At 44.4% G+C, this 24,341-nt stretch overlaps 1 protein-coding gene across 2 annotated transcripts; it reads right to left on the reverse strand.

Moving 5' to 3' along the window:
• Positions 1–3,992: 3,992 nt before the first annotated feature.
• On the reverse strand, positions 3,993–21,142 carry Gabrq (gamma-aminobutyric acid type A receptor subunit theta). 2 transcript variants are annotated; one of them, XM_057760812.1, is made up of 11 exons: positions 21,025–21,142; positions 20,745–20,925; positions 18,781–18,869; positions 14,870–14,937; positions 13,338–13,558; positions 11,399–11,481; positions 10,799–10,933; positions 10,270–10,422; positions 9,598–9,854; positions 8,484–8,899; positions 3,993–7,159 (listed from the first exon to the last, which is right to left on the reverse strand). In XM_057760812.1, exons 2-11 carry the CDS (start codon positions 20,891–20,893, stop codon positions 7,153–7,155), a joined length of 1,578 nt encoding a protein of 525 aa, XP_057616795.1. In that variant the 5' UTR covers positions 20,894–20,925; positions 21,025–21,142; the 3' UTR covers positions 3,993–7,152. The 2 variants fall into 2 exon arrangements, with proteins under 2 accessions (XP_057616795.1, XP_057616794.1); XM_057760811.1 differs by having other exon boundaries at positions 3,993–8,899.
• Between the last annotated feature and the right edge of the window lie 3,199 nt (positions 21,143–24,341).

Below are 24,341 nucleotides of genomic sequence, written 5' to 3' on the forward strand. Positions count from 1 at the left end.
TGAGAGGTTGTAACCTCTAACTGTGAGCCAAAGTAAACACTTTCTCCCTTAAGTTGCTTTTGCCCGTATTTTATTACTACATTAGGAAGCACCATGATGAACATTATAGCCCGTCTCTACGTCTGTTTCATACACTTCTTTTCAGTTACCCTCACACCTGACAAGGCTTTCAACAGAATTCAGGAGCCCCAAAACTCCAAAATATGTTGACCTGGATCAGAGAACACACGTCATTGTGTGTGCAGATTGCTCATAAGACATACCATAGTTGTAGCAACCACTCTTCCCTACCTTGTGCCAATGGCCATATGGAGAGGGCCCTTTACAAACTTTTTTGTTCTGTTGTCGTTTTCCTATTTGGAGTGCTTAATGTAGATGTTTGTTCATGTCTGCCAGAAATAGTGTCACAAAACAGATAACTTCAGTCAGGTGGTGGTGGGACATGTCTTTAATCCCAGAACTCAGGAGGCAGAGGCAGGCAGATCTCTGTGAGTTGGAGGTCAGCCGGCTCTACAAGAGCTAGTTCCAGGACAGGCTCCAAAACCACAGAGAAACTCTGTCTCAATAAAAACAAACAAACAACAACAACAAAAACTCAGACAACTTCAGATCTCTAGTACCCATGTGAAAGACAGAAATGGCTGCATGTTCCTTTATCCCTAGTGTTGAGGGATGGAGACAGCCAGGTCTCAGGAGTTCCTTGGCCAGCCAGTGTAGCCAACAGTGAGCATCAGTTTCAATGGGAGACTCTGACTCAGAAAATAAGGTGGAGAGCCATAGAAGAAAACCTCCTCTAGTTTCCACACATACCTGTGTGTATGCATGGATGGATATCACACATGCACACAGCATAGACATCTGCAAAGACCTTATTTTTTTAAATTATATATATAAAAAAGAAATTGGCAAACTTGCTTTGGTATACCTCACATCCTCTCTCACTTTTGAAATTCTACTCAGGAAAGAGCTTGGAGGAGACCCAAACTGGATAAACATCATCATGGAAGCATCAAGGGGTCTTTGGGAGACCCTGACAGGGCTAGGAAAAAGCTGAACCAAGATGGGAGGCTTTTGAGAGAGGCTTTGTTTAAAAAAAAACTGGGGAAGCTATGGCAAAGATTCCTTAATCCTGGGAGTTAAGCAAGTTGGGGAATGGAGGATATCACACCTCTTTCCTCACCCCATCCCTAAAGTCAGTTTTATAGTCAGGCATACAGCACATAACAGTGTAGTTGGTCATGCTAGGCCCATTGCAGGGCTATAAACTCCTCCTGTGTCCGAGGCCACCTTCAGAAAATGGTTGGCAAGAATTTAGCAGAAAAATTCAGCAGTGTATGGCAAGCTCTGTCTGTGTCAGACAAACTGACCCTAAGTTACTTATGACCCATCTGACATGAAAAGGGCATAGCAACAGGAAAGCTGCTGGGAATCAAAAGGGGGATTTCTACCTGTTAAATAGTCATGACAGAATCTGTGAGACTCAACTCCAGCTGCCCATGCGACAAAGACTTGCCCAGCAAGGGCTTTATCAGCCCCAATGTGTGGTGAAAGGCAAGGAACATGGGCTCTGTAATGGCTGCTGTACAGCTAAGGAAGCTTTGGGTTGAGTCTCAGTGGGCAAGTAACTGGTTTCAGTTAAGGGGATCAGAGAGAACTATAATTACAAAGCATGTTGCAAATGGTGACTGCAAAGTTAGAACTCTGGGGCTGAGGAGATGGTTCAGCCAGTGGAGCGCTTGCTGTGCAAACATGAGGACCTGGGTTTGGATCCACAGCAAAGCACATAGAAGCTGAGCATAGCAGCACATGCCTGTAATCCAATTTGGGAGTTTTATTAAGAATGGCCCCCATCCTCACCCTCTCTGAGGAGTGGATGGGGGTGAGGTGCTGGGAGCAGAAGGAGGGGAGGGAGTGGGAGCTGGGATTGGTATGTAAAATAAAAAAGTTTGTTTTGAAAAATTAAAAACGAATTGAAGTCTTTTTATTAAAAAATGGCCCCCATAGACTCATATGTTTGTATGTTTAGTCATTAGGAAGTGGCACTACTTGACAGGGACTAAAAGATGTGGCTTCGTTGGAGGAAGTGTATTTCTTGGGTGCCAGGCCCCATGGCTTTCTCTCTTCCTGCTGCCTGCAGATCCAGATGCAGAAATCTCAGCTACTTCTCTAACACCCTGCTGCATGCCACCATGCTCCCTGCCGTGATGATAATGAACTGAACTTCTGAAACTGTAATGAAGCCCAATTAAATGCTTTCTTTTATAAGAGTTGGCCATGGTGTCTTTTTCTTCACAGCAATCAAACACTGACTAAAACATACAAGTACTGGGGTAGCAGAAACAGGTAGATTCCTGAAGCCCACTGGACAGACAAGCTGAGTGAGTGAGCACCATCTTTAGTGAAAAAAATGTCACAAAAAGCAAGGTGGAGGAACAATTAAGGAAGACACATAGTGTCAACCTCTGACCTCTAGACACTTATGCACACACACACACACACACACACACACACGCATATGCACATGCACACGCGCACACACACAGACCATACGGAAAAAAAAGATTCCTGAAGAAGAAACTTTTATATCCAGCTAGTTCCACCCCAGAGCTGTGGGCAGACCAGCACAGCAATCTCTAAACAGCCCTACTAATCTGATTTTATTTATTGGCTTAGGGTTCATGTTTCAAGGTCTCATGTTTTCATCAAAAGGTATTTGGAGATGTCCTGATGAGTGTAGGTTACAAAGAATGACTCTCTCCATCACTAGGATGTTTCATAGTGACTTTACAATGTTTTTAATCTAGATTAACCCTAAACCATTGGCTCCTCTGCTTTCTTTTCAACATTTTTTATTGATTCTTTAGATATCATGTACCCCAATACCACTCGTTTCCCAGTCATTCAATGTCTACCCTCCACCCGTGTAGCCTCCCCTCCCAAAAGAAAAGAAAAACCAAACCAAACCACTCTTTGCTCCTCTGTCGTGCCCACCTCTCCATCACATATTAGTCGCCGTAGTGGTATTGGGAGCTGCGGTGTGTCACACAGTATATACGTTTTTGCCCAAACAGCTTTACTTGCAAATGCACATGTGTAATGTGTTGTCAATCTGGTTTAAGGACTCTGGCTTCCGCTACACCATCAATGCTGGGCCCTCACCCAAACTGCTCTTTTGGATATCCTACTGTTGCCCCAGTCATGGAGATTCTGTGGCTATGGTTCTGCAGGACCAGTCACTTCGCGCACTCCAGATGCTCATTGATGGGGTAGGTGTTGGGGTAGGCTAACAAAAAGCTGTGGATGTAGGCCTGGGTGGTAGCTGAGTTGGGCAGTCTAGGCCTCAACCAGGACCCCTCCCCCTGCAGGTAAAGGCAGGGCCAGCTTCCCGGAACCCACTGATGCCAGCACTCCTGCAACTATGCCACTATTTGTGCTAACTCACTACAGCTGGCAAAGGACAAGTTTGTCTTCTCTGAAGGAGGAGGCCAGCAGAGGGCAGAGCCAGCTCTCCTGAGCTCATGCCACCCCGGCCAACTCTCCTGTGAAGGGCAGGGCCAGCTCTTTCAGGGCGGGCAAGGGGCAGGGCCTGCTCTCCTGTGCCCAGCAACTAGACCCCCCTACTTTCTTGCTCCATGCTCTGCACATCTACTTTGGTGGAGATGAAAACAAAAACTCTTTTGTATTTTATAAACAACACTTGTTTTGCTTTCTCCCCTACATACATAGGTGGAACTAAATGTTCACTTCATATTTTCGTATCATAATGATTTGCTCTGTCTTAAAGCTTTGGTTTCCAATGACTATGAATGCTTTGTGAAAAACTGTGAATTATTCAATGACAATGTTGCTAACTCCCTTCTTTAAAGCCATGAAGAATGGAAGCCAGATGCCTTCAGACTATGATGGATGTCCCATGTAGCACTGCGAATCTAATACAGAGGAAACATTGACCCACCAGAGTATTTGCTTTTATAGATCTTTATTTTGCTTTTTGCTATTTACATGTTTGTATTTCTGTATATTTTTCAGAAGCATAGTTTTATGCTTCTTCATGTTTCACTTTCTTGAAGTTAGTACTGGTCAAGGTCTTTTTCTCACAAGAATGTCAATGAATGAACTCACCACGGGCACCCAGTTATCTAGTGAAGCTCTGCTATTCTGTGACCCTTGCAGGTCAGACCACTCAGGTCACCAAGCTATTGGTCATTTTCTCTTCTGGCTTTTCATTGTCTTGCTCCAATACCACTGCTGAAGATCTGTATGTATGTGACTTTACCATAATTTATATGCTTCCAGAATGTAACTGACTTAGTTGCCATGGGAAAAATTTTCTGGTATTATCTAAAGACATCTACTACAGTACTGTGCAAAATGTGGTGCCTTTACCTTTGCTGATAAATTCTGATCCCAGGGATACTGTCTGGCATGATTGTGGGTGCAAATTCTGGCACAGTTCTGTATGGATGACCCTGACCAGCTGGCATATTTTATAATTTAAGTATATCAGAGAGATACTTTAACATCTTTCTTCTCTCTCTTGAAGGCCCAAGATTGATATAGATTTCATATTAATCACACCATATTGTATAACAAACATGAACACACTGCACTTTTGATAGGACAAGTTACAATTACTTTGGATGCTGGGTTGTGGAGTAGCTAGAAAGTTCTGCTTACTACCACAGGGTATCATGCAGATGGAGTGCTTAGTGAATGCATTCAGTAGTTAATAGCTTGAAGGTGTAGCTACTGTATATACAGAGTAAGGAACCCTCATTAGGAATGGTCACAATCTCAGCAAAACTTGCTTCTGAGTATGCCAAGAGTTTGCAGCCTTGCTATTAACGAGGATGATACAAATCCTAAGAATACATTGCATGAACTTCACTAAGACCCAACAGATTGTTGTTCTCTCTGCAGATACCCTACAGTGCAAATCAAACTGGACAGGAAACACATCACACATTTCTTTGACAAAATGACTCTTTGGAAAGACAGACAGCTGGTGTCCTGCTCAATTAGGGATTCTAGGGAAAAGGTAGGGGAGGGCAAGACAGGAGAGTAGTAAAGTGGGTTGTTCCATCCCAGATTCAGTAAGGCTCCTCTTTCTGTCCATGCCCTTGGACTGGCTGAACCCCAGGAGCACTGTTCAGATGCTCTGTACTTCCACAACCACTTGGAGTTGGGGGACACTGGGAAGGATAGATAGGCAGCCAGATGGAGAGGTATGCCTGCATGGCTGAAAGGGAACTGGGGACAGCTGAAATCAGGCTTGACAATAGACGACACACCACACACAGAACACAAGGGGAGATCTGGCAACTTTCAAGTAAGACAGACCACAGACGTGGGAAAACAAGAAGATTCAAGCTCCTAAAAAGTTGTCATTGCCAAATCTCCACAACACTTTGACACTTAAACTCACAGAATATTAATTGCAGTAGAGTTTAACTGCTTTCATTGCAGCACATTAGGGCAAAATAGTCTTCTTAGGGTATGAAATAGCTAGCTATATGAATATTTACAAGTGGCCTCTCTGCTCTTCCTCTGCTGCCCCTTTGTTCCTGCTACTCCAATTCCTCTTTGTAACTTTGCTCCAACACTTCAAGATTATAGGGCTCCAAATTCAAGAACACAGCCAATGAATGCTCAGATTCTGGATGAGAGCTCTCTGCTCTCTCTTTAATCTGGTCCTCTTTGTGCTGAGTTCCCAAAATAAAAGAGGGAATCATTTTGGTAGTAACTTCCTTGTTTTGAGTTGTCTTAAAGTATGTGTGAGTGTGTGCATGTCTATTTGTGGGTGTGGCTGTGTGTGTCTGGCTATGCCTGCAAATTTAACTAGAAGCGTGGGTGCTTCTGATGTATGCATGTGTGATGATGTGAGTGTGTGGCTGGGCGTGTACGCATGAGTCTGGAACTGCATCTATGTGTGCAGAAGAGAAGGGACAATCCTTTTCTCCAATTTTCTGAACCCCTACCCCATTGTCTACACCTTATTTCTATTCCCAGTTCATCTTTTGACACCTTGCAGCACCAAGCAAAATGCGCAGCACTCTCAGTTTATTCCACGGACCAATTATTCTCTAGCCCCAAGGCACTAATATTACCTCTTAGGACTATGTTCACTTGCTCTGGGTCTTCAGCACAGGACACAGCAGAGATGGGTGGAGGATGAGTGAAGAGTTGATGGAAACCAATAGACCCTGCTCCCTGCATCCCTAGAACTGGAAGGAAACTGTTAGTTCAGCTAAACAAGACTCTCCCTACTGGGTCAAAACAGGTCACTAGAGTCCTGATGTTTCTACAAGAACTTCCAACAGGGAATATATGTGATTTTTGATATATGTCCTTTTACACCAACTAAACACAGGTATACAGACATACACTTTCTAGAAATGTACATATCATGCATTCACCTGTGCTAATGTAAGTACATATGTACAAACTGACACTCTCATAGAGATACATACACATAAATTATTCATCCACACAGTGCAGATATACAATCATACATACTAACATATATTTACACTACTGTAGTGCTATTCAGCTTCTCAAATGGCTATATGGCACTAGACCTACTTGGATGCATGCACACTCATCTCCAGGGATACACAGAAATGTATAAAAACAGAAGTACAGTTAAGGAGGTAGGTGGGCAGTGGGGTATAGGGCGGAAGGAGAGGCTGCCTATAGAGGAAGGGGGGAACAGATTCAGTGCTTGGCAAAGCCCCCTAATGACCTCCATCAACGAACTGGTACTTCCTGGCAGATCGGTGTGCAGGTTCATCCTACTCTCATCAGGAACCCTGTTGAATAGGTGGGGCCGTATTCTCCACCCGTTCAGTCCATGTTCAGTGGCTGCTCAGTAGCCTCTTCCTACAGAGACGCTCTAGGTGCTGTCCAGTGAGCTTGGCAGCCTGGCAAGCAGATTCTGTAGGGTGTCCCTTTGAGCAAAGGGAAGGGGCAGTAGGGGAGTGCATCAGCTGCGAGTTAGGCAGAGAAGGAGAAAGAACAAGCATCCATAAGCATGGCACAAAAGCTCTACTTTGTCCTTGGAACACTGGGGACAAGGTGCTTTGTCTTCCCTGGCTCACAGGGCTCCTGTGAGGATCCAACGATGTGCTGGCTCAGGGAGCTCGTTGACACTTATTATGCACTAGACAAACAAAAAGGATTAGTATATAGATTCATAATAGTTGTCCATATGCTATCCTAGGCCAGTGGTGAAATATCAAGTCTGAACTTTCTCAACTAGTGCTTACTCACCAAGTGCTTTGACTGTAACTAGTAATCAACTCAGCAATCAATAGAAAGCTAACTCCTACCTGAACAGAAGTACCGAGTCCCTACTGTCAGGCAATGGCAAAGTAGAAATACAGGCATGAGAAGGTCTAATAACTTTAAAGGGAGCATCTGAACGCATACAAACTCCAGTCTGGCACTGCCCCCTTGTCCTACCTACTCCGGCTAGAAGCATGCATTCTCCCTTCCCCTGCTGTGTCTCTTTGCAGTTCCTCCCACCTGCCCTTCCCACTCCTGTACCACAATTCCACACTCAAAGTACAAGGCACTTACAAATGTTTTTCAACTTTCCTTTTGTCAGCATATCCAAACCATGCCTAGCCCCTCCTCTGCGTACCCCAGGCCAACTTGGCTTGACATCTCCCAAAGCCCCTTTTAGCAGGCGGACAAGGTGCCTGACGCCCATAGGAAGAAAAAAAGCGATGCCAAAGCAATGTAAACACCTTGAGGGGACTGAAAAGAAAGCTCCCAGGAATGTCTGTGAACTAGGCTCAGATTCTCCTCATTCCTCAGCCTGGCTCTTCTCTGTCCTCTAAACATTTTCAAGGGCATTTCTAGGCTGATGGACTAATCAAAGTGTTTGAAAGGTAGTAGTCTTCTGGCAGGAGGAAATCAATGTGCAATTTATCTTCAAGTCTTCCTCAATCCCTTACCCTCTGGCTACATGTTCTCTCCATTTCCTCTCCACTCATAATAAAGAAAGGGCCCAATAGGTTTGATTGCCCTAACAACTGCCAGGTAGAATGAACAACGGGAAGTGGGAAAAACAAAACTGAAGGAACTATGAAGGAAACACACGATAGTATCTTTGCTGCTGTGGGGGTATAGGAAACTAATAGATGTGGTACAACCAGTAAACCACATTGAACAACCCAAAGGAAAGAGGGAAGAGGAAACGGGACCACCTATCAACCTTCGGGACCCGGTTAGGCTTAAAGATCTGGAAAGAGAACCCTTCACTGAAGGAGCACCCAGGGCTTGGGGGACAACTCTCCTCAGACTCTGAGCTATGATCCTTCTCTCGGTCACAGGCCATGAGCTCCTCATCAGTAAGGCTCCAGATACTGTCAGCTTCTGCCTTGCGTGGTTCATCAAGGCCAAGCCAGCTGCTCTTGATACTGATGTCATCCTGTAAGCTCTGAATCTTATCAAGGTCCCAACTTGCTTCTTGCACACACCTCTGGCCACTGGGGAACATGAGCCTTCCACTGGGGCTGCTGTCATGGCCATGGCTTTCATCAGAGCTTAGGCTCTCTTCAGAGTCTTCGTCATCACAGGCCTCAGAATGGTTGCAGATTTCGATGGGGATAATGCTGTCATTAGTGAGGAAGCCATGCAAGTGGATGGTACAGTCATTCAGTGTTTGCTGAGAGGTGGAGGGAAGATCACTCAGGCTTTCTCCAGTGGCCAGTTGTGCCTGGATTGAGGTGCAAGACAGTGGGCTGAGGCTTTCCGAGGTAGCCAGTTGGGCCTGCTCTGAGGTGAACACCAAGGATCCAAGACTTTCCTGACTTGCCAGATGAGCCTGCATGGGGCTGTCAGGAAGGGGAGCAGCTCTGTCCTCCACTCTGTCTTCCACATTAATCAGGCCATCCTTGGAGGAAATAATGGACAAGCTGATCAGTTTCATATCACCTAGTGGGCATGAATGGGGGAGGAGAAAAAGGAGGGGACTTTCCTGTTTAGTGAGTGCAAGGCTACTGTTTGATGCCTTTGATAACCTGTTGGGCTCTCTGGCATGCTCAAAGGGGTTGAGAAACTGGACCAGGAAGTTGTTTTAGCATGTAGAGAATGTCATAGCTGCACCCCAGCAACTGTCTCTCTGGGGGACAGTTCTGGCCTCAGGAGTCCCGTGTGCTACATGTGGGCGTCTTAGGTAGGGTGAGGCCGGGCTCTCTGCAAAGGAGCCGTGTTGCTGGGCATCCATGTATATCCCAAAGCAAAAGGCCCAGTTTGTTCTCAGGTATCTGAAGTGCTAAGAAGGAAATGTTTGAAGACTAGCTTCTCTGGTATCTGTCTTCCTAGGCCTCACCTTCCCTTTTTGCTTTGTCACTTGTGCTAAAAGCCTATAAAATGGAGCAAATTTAGCTCAAAGATCTAGAGAAATCAAGTTCTGACTTTTCTTGCCTTATTATATCAAATAATGATCAGCTATAGATGAGTGTGGGCATGCCTTTCATATACAAGTAACGTATGAAGATTAAAGCAACTGTGAAACTTGCAAGGGTCAAGTGCTAAGCCTAGGCTGAGGAGGTGCTGAGGGAAAGCTGGCTGTCAGTCAAAATGTCAAACCTGCACGTTTTCCACCACCACTTCTTGGTAGCGGTATCGGGCAACAACCCTCCTGGGTTTTTTGCATCTCCTGCGATTGCGTCGAGGTCCTCGGCTGAAGAAAAGGTAGTTGATGTAGACATACTCCAGCAGGGACAGGAATACGAAGAACAGGCACACAAGGATGTAGATGTCAATGGCTTTGATACAGGAAATATGGGGGAGTTTATCCCGCATATGTGAGTCGATCGTAGTCAGGACAAGAATAGAAGATAAGCCTATGAAGAAGACAGTACAGGTTTGGTCTCTCTTGATAGCTGTGGTTTTTAGCAAGTCTACACCCCAGGCTGATTTCTCTGCATCAGGTTCAAATTCCCAGACATGGTTAAAGTACTTTACACCTCTAGTTCCATATAGGCCTTCTTTTAGTATCTGAAGAGGGTTTCTAAACCCTTAAGTGTCGCACATATAGCTGTATTTGTGCTCCTAAAGGAAAAGATAGAGCAATTTGCCCTATAGAAGGCAAAAACAACCCAAAAAGCCCAGTATCCTAGGCTGTTCCTTGCTTAAAACATTTCTTGCCTCCCTAAACTTAGACCTGAAGTTCAAGGTCTTCCCAGTTCTGCCTTTACTTTTTTTTTCTAAGCAAAACGGCTCAAGTTTCTTCCCGAGATGGTGATACAAAGGACTTACCAATTGTCACCCTGGCTGCAGAGGAATCATAGTTCATCCAAAATGATATCCAGGAGAGAATGGTGGTGAGGACCGTGGGCCAATAGACCTGCACAAGGTAGCTGCGGACTTCCCTCTGAACTTCGAACTTCACTATCAGGCGCATGTAGGAACCTGTAAGAACACAGTGCTGTCAGCTCCATGTGGTACAGCAAGCCAGCTCTAACCCCCTCCTGCTTTACTCATTCCACATGGGATGTTTTCAGGCAGCAGACAGATGGAGGGTGAGAGGCCAGGCCTGTGAAGAGCAGGAATCGTTTCCAGCTGTAGAGTGTTGTGAACCTGCCCAAGCCTTCCACATCTATTCTCCATCTGTAGGGGTAAGCCATTAGCTACTAAGGCTTTATCAGCGGAGAAGAAAGATGTGTTCAGAACCACAGGAATGGTAACGGAAGGAGCCAACTGCAAGAATCAAAGGCAGATGTCCAGAAGAATTTGTAGTGGTGTAAAGGGGACAAAAAACAGGAGAGAAAGAGGGGTTCTGGCCCACCTGTGTAGAAATACACCTCCTTGCTGGTAATTGTCCTCCCCAGGTAGGTGAACTGAGGGATGTGCAGCTCATCAGTAATGTGGATGGCATTCTCATCTTCCCAGGATAATACAATGTCTTCCACAGTATAGCCATCTGGGAGGGGAAACAAAGAGTTAATCTCGGCAGATTTAACTCCACAGCAGTCTGGGAAAACCAAAGCATAGTTGGCATTTGGATTTTGGAGGGCTCTTTTGTGGTTTGCTGAGGGTGAGCCTGGGGGATTCTGAACACTTGCAAAGAGAGTTTTTAGGAAGGAAGGAATGTGTAGCCAAAAAGATGCTACGAATTTTTACCTACAAGTATGTATAGTTTTTCAGTCGAATTGGCTAGACCATAAAGACCACGTACTCCCAGATGCCAGATATATACAACTGTCAGTTTCTTATGTAGCCATCGGTCATCTGCCATTTATCTACTGCTTGTGGACACACTTGGGGAGAGCTATGGGAGTGGAGAGCAGAGGGGCTGTGCTGGTCCTCTCAGTGGCAACTCTGCCTGTGCTTTCCTGACTCCAGCAGCCCCGCACAGTGACCAAGGGGCCACAGGAGAAGTACGTACAGCTCTCCACCTCCAGTTTGCAGGCTTGCTTGTCCAAAGGGAATTTTTGCAGATCCAGGGAACAGGCTGCTGTTGTGGTGAGTCTGCCAAAGAAAACAAAAAGGAAGGGAAAAACAATTCAAGTTCACTGCTAAGGATTCTACAGGGTGGGAAGGCAAGAGGTAGGTGGAGGATTAACCCATGTGTATGAAATTGGGGGAAGGGAGAGAAAGAGATAAAATTGGAATTTGACAAAGAATCACAAGATTTGGCAGAGCTGAAATAAAGAGCAGATATATGTCAGGTCAGAAAAACTATAGACCATCAGAGCAGGAAGGGCCCTTGAGAAAACAATACAAAGACAGAAAGACTTGTGCTTGTTAAAGTATCAGCAAGGCTGTTGAGAGAACACTGCACACTATGTGCAATGTCATGAGGCTACACAGCTATAGAGGCAGGTATGTGGTGTGCACCCAGGCCTGCCTTTGACCGTATCTACATCCATGTCAGTGGTGAGGGCCTTTGTTGCACCAAGAGCTAGAAAGATGCCAGAGGGCACAAAATGCCTATCAATGAAGTGCCCAGCCAGTGCTGACAGTAGATACAGCCAGAAAAGCATCAAGTTGCTATGCTATTCACCCAGGAGAAGAAACTGAGAAAATGCCCTTGGAGGAGCCAGGGAGGTGCTTGTGTTTGAAAATGACATAATTAAAAAAGCTCTCTGCTGTCCCATATCATATCTGTCCCATCTAGTTTTCTTCCCTTCCCATCTGCTAATTTAGTTTAGTCCCTGTCAATTCTTGTAGGAATTTCATTTTGGGACTGGGTAGTGAGTGAGTAGTATGTATATATGTGTGTACTTCCCTCTTTTTTAAAAAATGAATTTCCCAAGTATTATTTATCAGCCAATGCCTTCTTTACTTTAAACAAGAGTGATTTATGATCAATCAATTGCATTGGTATTTAATGGCTCCATGGAAATGTGGATGGAGGAAGAAGGAAGGAATAAATGGGGAGGGAGCACTCTAGAGTAAGAGAAACCGAATGGTTAGACCTATAACAACCTGTCAAACAAACTATGGTATCCACTACGAGGAACCATTTTCTGGGCTAAGATGACCTCTCAGTTTGCCTTTACTGACAATCTGTTTGAGCTGAAACTGTGAAGTCAGCTTTGGTGACTGCGCTCTTGCAAACAGACCAGTGAAGGCTAGCAGTGTGCATATGTTCTGTGTGTAAAGAGAGCAGGGGCTCAGAAGCCCCGCCCTATCCCGCTCACTGCTTTAGCTCCTCCCTTCTCCTGACACCCTGCCTGGTGCAAACAAGAGGCAGGCAGAGAGGTGGAGCACCTTCTTCACTGCACAGGCTTCAGTGTTCATCAGTCTCCCTTTCTCACCGCACGGGGAATAAAGAAAACAGCACACACAATCAACAATGGAGGAAGAGGTCTTTTGGTCCAGGGAATCAGGATTTCTTTTTTAAAAAAATCTATATGATAATTACATAAAATTAATAAAAACAGTATTTTCTTTCACAAATGGCAGACGATGTTGTAAATTTCTTTCTTTATTGTCCACAAAATAAAGTAGCTTTGTTCTCAGTGTGTTTGGATTCCTTAATACAACCTCCCTTTATAGGGCACATTTGAAAGGGCAGAAGTTGGTTATAGCATCTAAAATGGGACTTCATGCTTTTTACCAATTTAGCAAAAGGGAGACATTTGCATCAGGAATTGGAAAGCATGTGAAAGTGTGCAAAGTTTTGACTCGTGGAAAAACAGGAGGAGCAGAAGCCAAGGTACAGGGACAGGGCAGCCTAGAATGCTCGTGGCAAACTCTGAAAGTATATGTGCACACAAGGCAGATCTGGAAAGCAGGGATCTCTTCTAATGTACCTGTGGGATACACAGTAGGAAGAAGGAAGCTTGCTGGGACAGTACAAGACTGTTATGTGAACTCACCGCATGCCATATCGCACTGTCCCATCTGGGTGGAGCTGAAACACACGATTCTCCACCGTTACATCATGTACAAAGGTATTTTTGCTATTCACAAAGTAGCAGTCAGGGACCCATAGCTTCTCGTGCATACGATAGTCCAGAGTCAGGTTCTGGTTGGTCTCATAGTATGCTAAGCGTGTGTCCTTCCAGGTCTGATGCAAAAACATAGTGATTGTGTAGTCCTGGGTAGAGATAAGTAAATGACAGTTGCCAGGTTTTCTAGTTCTCTGTCTACTGTCTACAGAGATTATATGTGCACACATACATATGTACTACTATATGGAAAACATCATACAGACGGGTGCATAAAACATAAACATTTAATAAAGAACAGCAAAATGAAGCTTCTTTAACTAATTCCTAGGTTAAGAAACAGAACATTACCAATAACTTTCAAGTTCCAATGTGTCCCTTTCAGAGAACATTTCCCACAACCAGCAGGAAACATTCATTATTCAAGATTTTATGACACTACTTACCATGCTTCAGATTAGCGTTTCATTGTCTCTATGTGTAGCTTTAGAAACAGCACTTATTTGGACTTCTTTTTAGAATGTTATCTGATCAGAAACAAACTCTATGTCTGGATCCTGTCCCCCAACCCCCTCAATATTGTATTTGTGAAGTCCATTTAAGTTACTGTGTATGACTATAATTTGATCTCTTATATTCCTGGAGAATATTTCCACATATAAACACACAATGTATATATTTGTGTAAAAAAACACCATACATGCTCAAACCAGGAAGAAATAACAATGACAAAGTGAAAGTGGCCATTTGCATCCCTGCAAAAGTTGAAAATAAGCAAGGGTTAGCGGTGCAGGTCAGCTGACCAACATCGGCAGCATCTGACTCCGGCTTTAGGCAATCTGATATGTATATAGTGGGCTCTCACTGTGAGTTCATTCTGCTATTACTAACAAGTCGAGTATTTTCTCATATGTTCATCCACCATTTAGTTTTCTTCACAAAAGTACAGCTCTCATTCATATTTGCTGATAATTTTTGATTGCTTTAAAATATTCTTATCAGTCTCCAGGCATTTGTATATTTTAAATCCCTGCTCTCTGTGTTGCAAATATGTCTTCCTACTCTGAATTATCTTTTCACTCATCATAGTAGCTTTGTTTTGTAAAACTGAAGTTTCAGAAATTTTGGCTATACAGAATAGCCTCTATAGAATATCAAATACCAGTATTTGTTTTGATGGTTTGTAACTTGTGTGTCTTATGAAATAAATCTTTACCTACCCTGAAGTACAACTATAGTGTGCTATTAAAACTTTTAAAAGCTCCATAGATTTTTTGAGTTAATAATCTACATGTAACCGAATTTTTAGATATGCTGTGATATGGGCCTTTAATTGACTTTTTTTCTGTTTCAGAGAGCTACCATGTGAGTTCTGTCAAGATCAGAACAATTAGAGTTGGCTTACAACTGTGCTTCTTGTCCCTTGTCTCCAGCACCATGATTAGAACCTATAGACTTACCATATTTATTTCTGAGATCTGTTCAATACTGGAGACATAGATAGATACGGACACGGGCACAGGGGCACCTACAATACAGGAAGACACAACCACGTGAACATTTGGATAAAGGTTAAGACCCAGTTGTCTAGGCTAAAACTAGCTTTGATGTTTGCTGGCTGGGTAAGTCACCTAACTTCTCTGAGCCTGAGCTTCCTTGTGGGTCAAATGGGGATAATGCTATCTATCATAGCTAATGAAGGTCAAATGCTTAGAGCAAGAGAGAGGTTAGGTGAGCACCCCCTTTCAGCTTGTCTGTGAATTTGAGTGTATGTGAGCATATTTGTGTGAGAGAATATGCGTTTTATTTGATGTGATTGTGGTCATGTGTGATGCTGTAAGCATGAATGTGTAAGGTGTCAATGTGTATAAGTAAATTTGCTAGTGTGATTGAGTCTGTGGGCATATAAGAGTGCACCAATCTGTACCATGTTCATTTGTGTATGAACATGTCAGTGTTTGTCCAAATGTGGGAGTGAATTACTGAGTGGATGTTCATGTAAGCAAATGTAAATGTGAATGAATTGTGTGGTTGTGATAATGAGTGTGATAATGTTTAACATGACATAATTTATAAGTATATTTGCATATATGACCATGTTTGTGTATTAATGTGCTACTGTGTATTAAAGTGTGAGTGGATTTTTTAAAATATACATATGTGCACACTAACGTTTATATATACATGTGAAAACATGTGAGTGCTGATGATTTGTTAATGTGTCAGAATATTTATGTGTATATGTGTGAACATGTTAATATATTTGCTCTTAAGTATGAATGTATTTGTGTGTTTGCATGTGGATATAAATGACTAAGTGTGAGCATATTTGTTTTGAGTGAACATGTGATCAAGTGTGTTCATATATAGGTGTGCTTGTGAATTTGTCTGTGTGTAGAGATGTATTTGCTTGCATGCATGAATATGTTTTCATGACAATGAACATGTGAGCACGTTGATAAGTATGAGTATAATGAATATATATATGTTTGATTGTGCGAACTAATGTGTGCATTTATGTGTATAAATACATTTTTGTGATTATTTCTGATGCTTGTACATGATCAAGTATTTTACTAATATATATGTGTATGTATGGCCATTTTTATGTGTGTTAATGTATGAGTTTAGGTCATGTTTGTGCGTGTGTGTTAATGTGTGAATTTTAGTGAGTGTCTTCATGTTTTTGTATGTCTATGTGAGTGAATTCATGAGTGTGTTTATATGAGTGAATACTGTGTGATGGTGATTTGATTAATGCGCAAGTGTTGCTGAGTGTGTAATTGTATGTTAGTGTTCAGCTTCCTAATATTTTTACTTCTTAGGCCTGTGTATTTGCAATGTCCATTTGCAAGGCTCAAATATTCCCATGGTTGTGAAAACAGTAAGCTGTTAGATGCGATGGAGAAATATAATTTACTATTCTCTCATCAGCTTACAGCAAACTGTATTACATCACACTGCTGTTAGGGAAATATGTATACATGTGATGCTAGCAATCCAGCCTGCTGGTTTCTCTGCAGGCTGATTGCCTAGAAGCTGAGCTGAAGAGAGGAAAATGTGTTATTTCAAATCCAGTGCTTCAAAGGGAAAAGTGTTCTAGGGGGATAAGTGTGTGAATGGCAGCTGAGAAGCAAATGGGGCTCTGTTAGGGCACAGCCCAGACTCCAGCACTCAGGGCTATTGTGAAAAGCCCCAGGAAAATGTGATGTAGTGTCAGAGCTTCCTCCAAACATCGTGTTTGATTGCTGCCTTTCAGGCTGCTCTCCCCATACTTTTTGCAGATGGCAGCTACGTTAGTAGGCAACAAGCCCCAGAAAGTCCCAGAGAAGCCTACATTCCAGCCCCTTTCTCCAAGACATGTTTGCCAGCCCCTTCCTCCAAGGTCCCGCTTCTCTAGACCAAGCTAGTGCTGTCTGTTCTTATGGGAATGCTAGGGAGCTAAAGGGACAGAACAGAAGCCTGCCAAAGGGCTCTTAGTTTAAAGGGAGGTAGGGACTGAAATGCAGTGTATATTCTCCTTGCCAAGCCATGATCTGGCACAGGAACACAACCAGAGGAAAGGAACATTGTTGTGATTTCTCTACCTAAGAAGGGGCCGCCTTACAAACTAGCTAAGGTAGCCTGTGGCAAAAAATGCTTCATGCCTTCCTTTACTGTACAATGTTGGATGTCTGTGACATGTTCCTGTGCTTGTGAGAGAGGGAGTCAGGACCATTCTTATGTGTGAAGATTAAGCCCTAAAACTATAATATATATAACTAAAATGTAAATATAGAGGGGTCTCTGTCTATTAGGAGACTATACAGGGAGCCCGGGTTCCCTAAACCCTGAGTGCTTCAGCCTGGCAATGGGTCTTCTACCATATTTCTGCCATGTAATAGTCCCAGCCTTACAGCCTATAGTGTTCCCTTCTGTTTAAATGGCAGGTAGTCCTAAGTTATCTTTGTCTCCTCTCTCTACGGCCTCCATCTGTTTGGCAAAATCAATGTAGGGGCCCATATTTTACCGGATGCTACAGCCTGGCATGATCATAATATTTGATGTAACCTGAGTGATAGTGGCAAGGGGCATCAGGCCTACTGTGGACCAACTGTGCTGGCTAATACCCAGATATGCATTCTTGCATCTGTCCCCCTCTTTTAGTATGGGATACTGCAGGGAGGGCAGCCTGAGCCTGAAACAGTGGGGAGTGTGTGTTCATTGCATGCAGATGACTATTGATTGGCTTTTGCTGACAAACATTAGAATAAGAAAGAGGCAATAAATAAATAAATATCAATTTCCCTGCTATCCTCTGAGGCTTGGCACAAATGATTCAAAGCTAGTACCATGTAAGGGGAATTAACTGTGCTTCACCACCTGAATTTCTATATTCCCCCTTCCCTCGAGGATCCGCATGGAAAAGGTGCCACCACTGTGGCCTCAGTAGCATAAAGGTATTATGTGCTTCTGCTTTTGCCAATCTGGTTTCCCATGCAGCCTCACTTTGGAGCCCTTGGCTTGTGTCTTTTGCCCTTGCAGAGTGGAAGAAAGGGAAGCACCAGCTAATAGTCTCACTTCTTAAATTTAGGGCCAAGGGAAACCGTTGCCTTGGTTTTCAAGGTGGCACAGTATTTTAGAAGACAGTTGCGTATGAGCACAAATGGGAATCATTAGTGGTGATTACTCATGACTGCATCCCATCCTAGAAGAAGCTGCCCTGCGTTATAGCTCCTTCTGCTATCTTCGAGCTGAAAATTAACTAACCCCAATTTAAAGCACTTTTTCTTTTGTCTGTCCTTGGTTTGGGCTTCTTAGGTGTCTCCTTTGTCCCCGAATGATACTCTTATTGTGTAGGTTCTGGGTGTGGTCCGGGATAAGCAGAATCTGGCTTCTTGGAGACATATGTGCCAGCTTCCTTGTCACTCACCTCTGTGTTGTTGGAACTTTATTGTTAGTGGCCATCAGTCTGAGTTTTATGAAGAACACATGTAGTACAGTATACTAGCTGGCCTGAATTTGGTAGGAGCTGAAGAATTGGGAAAGCAGAGTATTATGGAAGGGTCCCAGGCCTAGGTGGGTTAGGAGACAGAGGTAGAGAAAACCATGGCCTCAATTCTGAATTCTCTGAATTACTTAAGGGTGGCAACACCTTTGGCAAGGAGTAAGAAGGGAAAGAAAGTCTCTGGCATAGAAAGGCTGGTCCATAGATGTAAGATACATTCCAGAAGGCCTGAGGTTGGGAGTCTCTGGGTGCTCCCTTGCAGGGCTTGGCAGACTCAAGAAGGTAAGATCTGGGGGGCAGACGTATAGAGCCTGCTTAGCTTACAGGGTGGAACTGACCCTATTGTATCTAACACAAAAGCCTCTGGTGTCTGGATTTGCTTACCTCCAAAATTTGGTCTCAGTCGGACATCATATGTTGACAGCACCCTGTCCAAAATCTTTTGAACCACAGCTTCATTTGCACAATTTTTGCTGAAACAGAGAAGCCTTGAGTAAATGCTGGTTGGCTAGTGGCCCACTTGCCAGTGGCTGGCTCCTGTACATATGCAAACATGTCCGGTCATATGTGTCTGTGCTCTCCCCCTCCCTTCTTCCCCTTCCACAGTGAGTCAGCCAGAAGCACAGCAGTGACGCAGATTCTTTCCCTTCCCCTCCCCCTTCACAGCTTTAATCCAGAGGCTGGGGCCCAAGGCCTGGATCCCTGTTACCACGCAGAAGGTGTGGGCGGGAGAAAACGGCACCATAGGGGAGGAGGGAAAGTGGGCACCTGAGACCCTCAGAAAACTGCACCATTTTAGTTCTCTGAGAAACTATGCCTTGAAGTGCCCCCTGGATGCTGACAATCCTCTTTCCAGGGCTACGTCATTGCCCCAGGAAGTCAGTTCCCACCGGCAAGTGTCCCCTCCCCACCCCCAGCTGAGCTCATGTTTTCTACTTTACCTGGTCTGAGCGATCCCCGCACCCATTTATGTCATTCTTGTGCCTGAGAACTGGCATATGACATATGACACAGAGAGAGGCGGGGGCAGGGAGAGAGGAAATGTCTTGCTCATGTAGCATAGATTTATGGCCCTCATGGAACTAAACCATTTCAGATTCCTGGGGTTTAGAGCTGCCTTCGAAAAGATCCATCCTGGGAGCAGGCATCTTACTCACTACGCATGTGCTTTCAGCCTGGATGTTTCTTAGGTGAGCACATGGAAGTGAAAGCGGCTCAGCTGCATAAAGCTGGCCTTTCCACAGGTCTCTGAGATGCTCATTGAATCCATCCAGACTTTCAATCCCCGAAGGGCTTTGAAATGACGACAGGCCCCAGGCATCACTATCACTATGACTGTTTGGATCTTTGACGCATTGTCCCTGCAATGTCTGTCTCTCTGGTGTGTGTGTGTGTCCCTCCATCTCTTCTTCACTTCCCCCCACCCCCGTATGTGTTCAATGACGCAGTTGGGTTGAGAGCACTGCAGGGCTGCCTGCTGGAACCTTGCCCAGCTTAACTACTCCCCCTTTATGAATCCATGTTTATTTCTATTTTGCCATTTAAATTATTTCCTCATTTCCCTCAATCATAAAATTTAATTTTGTAACATTTCAAAGTATGCACATGAATTATTTACAAATTAAATACATTCCCGCCTGTTTCTGTCCACAGAATTTCCCATGTGTTAGCACTCCAGATCTGTAGCCACAGCAAATACACGTTTTTGTGTGTGTGTGAGTGAGAGAGAGAGAGATCTACATGTCAAGGATGACCGTTTATCCCCTCTTCATATACTTGCAGACCTAAACAAACTTTAAATCAAACACAGAGAAAAACTGAAATCTTCAAATGTTTTCATAGGAGTAAGCACAAAAGCTTACCCCCTTAAGCTGGAAGGTTATGCCATTTACGGCTACTAATTTCACAGAATTAATTGTTTCAATCTGCCGTTTTTGAGAGAGAGAGAGAGAGAGAGAGAGAGAGAGAGAGACTGCCTCAGCAAATGGACTAAAAATCTTTACTCAAACAGGTGTCTTTCTTGTCTGTTTTGCGAATTACCATGTACAACCCCCAGTCCCATGGGCTTCAAAGAATATAGCTGGGAAAAGCTGCCTGGGACCTCAGTCCTTGAGGATGATCAGGTAGACTCTGGGGTGAGGGTGCTCCTGGCCTCACGGCTTGGGAAGGTGCAGCAGTAACAGGTGGGTTGAAGCCATGAGTATTATTTCACGGCTGTCCCCATACCTGCTTCATCCCCCTAGGCAAGTCCGATCCGAGTTCCCTGCACTCAGCCCTCTCTGTCCAAGAGACCAAAACCTTTTGCTTGTCCCTGTCCCTTCCATGTTCAGCTAGGATGGGCCGCTTACCAGTTGAAGAGATCCAGGATGACTTCGGGCATGCTGGTGGATGGCTCGAAGTGGAATTTCGGGGTAGGACTGGGGTCGTTGCTCTCTGCGAGCCAAGTCCTGATGAGCAGCAGGAGCACGGCAGCTCGCAGCAAGCCTCGGATGCCCATGGCTGCGGTGCTCTGGGAACCGCAGCGGACAGCTGGAAAAGCGGACAGGGTTAGGGTGGGAATGAGTCGGTAAAGGGCAAAGGGGGCGGGATCGCTAGCCCTTTCGCAGAATTGCGACCCTAAGGAGAGACCTGAAGGGAGCAGGGAGTGCGGGGTCTGGAGCCCAGAGCAGGAAAGAACAGCCTCTCAGCAGCAGCTCTCCCCGACGCAGCGGTCCACAGGGTGCGTCCGGCTGCTGCGAGGTGCGCTCCGTCTGCTACCGCTCAGGGCTGAGACTGGGTGCCGAGTGGGGCGGGCGCGCTGCTGGCTCCGCCCACTCCGACGGCAGCACCAGCGGAGCCAATCTCGCGGGTGCCAGGAGCCACACAAAAACGCGCGCGTTCGCCCCCCTTCCTGCCCCTTCAAGCCTCTGCAGTCATCCCCGGACCAGCACCAGCCACCAGGTTCAACCATGTGAGAAGGAGGGGCTTACTGCGTAGACTGGACTCAGGGGCTTCCGGCTCTAGGCCTCTTTGCAGAAGGGAAATATGTTTTTCTTAGAAGATTTTGTATCCAAGAGCAAGTATCTTGCAGTAAAAGAAGTGCGGCCATTAACTGTCACGGCTAGATATACACTCTGAAACACTTGCACCTCTGGGGAATCAGGAGGTTGTTCACAGATCATTGACACTCTAGTAACTCAATGTGCTTAACCCAATGTGTTTGGTCTTTGACTGGGTTGATGGAATCTCTTACCAAGGGGTCTTAGGACAGAACTTTGACCACAGAGGATGGAAATTGTTTTCTTGGAGCCTAATTTCCCAGAGAGTTGTTCTTCTCGATTTTGGGTTCTCAGGGAAAACAAATTCAGGGAGCTGAAAGTATTCACCAGCTGGAGGCTTCCTAAGGTGTGATTCATTGACATAGACAGGAAATGCAGAGTTGAAATTAGATCCAGGCTGACACTATTAAAGGGGAAAAGAAGGCAAAAGTCAGTGTTTTAGATGTGCACCAGAAGGTACCGATGCACCTGAGTTCAAAACGCCATCACATAGAAGAGTCTGAGATTTTGTTAGGGGGTATTTATTGTTTCCCCTACCTGGAATGGAAGGGTCTCGGAGACTATGGAATGGCTTCACACTATCCGCTGTATCTCAGCTTGGAGCCATGACAGAGCTAGTTCAAAAAGAGGCATCACAAGAGCCCCATGCCAAGTGATAACACAAAGGGCACAGTCATGTTCACTAGAACTGCATCTCCAAAGTCACACCCATAGAAACACACTCTTTTTGCTCTCCTTCAGTACCGGGTGCCAGTTTTAGATTGCTTGAGCCCAGGAAAGCTTTCCTTTCATGGTTTGCTCAATGTCTTGCACACTAGCAAATTTAACACTTTACTCTCCCTTCTTCCCCCACTGTTTCAGGAAATGGACATGAAAGAAAAAAGGAATGATGAGATTCACATGTCACTGATCACATATTCAAACGACTCAGCCCTACCTGCTCTATTGTGAGTCTGTCACGTTTCCGGATCATCCAGACTTCCTTTCAGAGATTCTCTCTGTTTCTCACCGAAAAGGTGGGGGCTAATCTATATCCTTTTGGCTAACTAACTGGATTGTAATATGGCAAAACTGAGGTCCAAAACAAGAAGAGAAATTGACCCATTGTCACATAGTAGCAGAGACTCAAGCTGGAAAGCCTCTGCGTAGGTTTGCGTGCTTGTGGAACAGCTTGCATTCTGTGCTCACTGGAAATTCAGACAATTGCCAGCAGGTGGGAGTAGATCTATTTGGGAGATTGTTTCAACACAGAGTCAGTTTCTGCAGGCAGTTAATTGGGCTGGCCATGGAGACTTTTAGAATTGAAATTTTGTTCTTAGTTATCTCTGTGACTATGGATGTTGCCAAAAAGTTGATGTCAAGTACTTATTTCTGGACTTTAAACTCCCAATGGACCTACTTCTGCTTTCCTTAGAGGTAATGTTTCTTTGAAATTTCTGAGTCATAAGGCCAACTAATGCTTCAAATGTAGCTGGAATTATATACAGATTACCATAATGTGTAGTGAATGAAATATTGTCTCAATATGTTAGTATATCCATAAACTTTGCTCAGTGTTCTGACTGGAAATTCAGACAACTGCCAGCAGGTGGGAGTAGATTGGGAGATTGTTCCAATTTATTGGTCTGGTCTCTGAGTGAGCCTGGAGAGATGGCTCAGTGGGTAAGGAGACTTGCCACCATACCTGATGACCTAAATTTGATCCTTGAAATTTACAAGGTAAGGCAGAAAAAGAGCCCTAACTCCCACAAACTGTCTTCTGGCCTTCGCTTATACAGCATATCGTGCACCCACCATATACACACACTAAAATAAAGTGAATGTATAAAATACTTTTGAAAAATCCAGGTTGGATGTGGGATCATGGCCCAGGGGAGCAGTGCTATCCTGGACGTTCTCCTAGCTGCATCCACACCACAGTGAAGGGTAGAGTTTGGTAGTAAGACAAGAACTGATGAACTCTGGCTGGAGATATGGCTCAGTGGTTGGAAGCACTTACCTGTCTCGCAGAGGACTCAAGTTCGATTCCTAGTAGCCAGAGGCTTAGAACTGTCTGTAACTTCATCTCTATAGAGTGCAAGAACTGTGGTTTACTATATTCTATAAGAAGCCTGGAAACATCTGCAGGGAACACAAAATCACCAAAAGTGTTCTAGAAAATTGGAAAAAGAACTGAAGAGAAGGCTTACAACTCAGACCACTAACAATAAAATCTGAGAATTAAATGGCTGGCCTAAACAGAAGGCCAAATGCAACTGAAAAAATAATTATTAAATCAGAAGCCATGCTAGAAATAGTAGTTCAAAGTTCTGCCTGGAGAAACAAATTCCATGGAAACTTTGAAAATGAGCATGAGAAATGAGATGGGTGGAGTGAGAAGGGTCACCATACATTTAGATAAAATAGCAAGAAGGGAGAGAAAAGTGGAGAAGAAAATTCAAATTCATAGGCTCAAAGAGCTCAACTAATTCCAGGCAGGCAGGACATAGGAAATCTGCTTACACACACATCATATCATATATGCTGAAAACCAGAAGCAAGGGAATCAAATTAGAGTAGTCTCCTAAGAAACAGAGAAATCCTGACCTAGGACTCGAGAGTGGGAGTGGGACCCCATACTTTTGAAGGAGTTTACTTAATTAGTTCATGGATGATTATTTTTAAATATGTTCATTTCAGTATTAAATTAATTCAATGTTTGTGTTTTTTTGAGGGGGGAGAGGGAGGGAGGGAGAGAGGGAGAGAGGGAGAGAGAGAGAGAGAGGAGGGAGGGAGAGAGGGAGAGAGAGAGAGAGAGAGAGAGAGAGAGAGAGAGAGAGAGAGAGAGAAAGAGAGAGAGACTTTCTCTGTGTAGCTTTGGAGCTTGTCCTGGAACTTGCTCTGTAGACCAGGTTGGCCTGGAACTCA

This window comes from Chionomys nivalis, chromosome X, assembly GCF_950005125.1.
Source record: "Chionomys nivalis chromosome X, mChiNiv1.1, whole genome shotgun sequence".
Classification (NCBI taxonomy): domain Eukaryota; kingdom Metazoa; phylum Chordata; class Mammalia; order Rodentia; family Cricetidae; genus Chionomys; species Chionomys nivalis.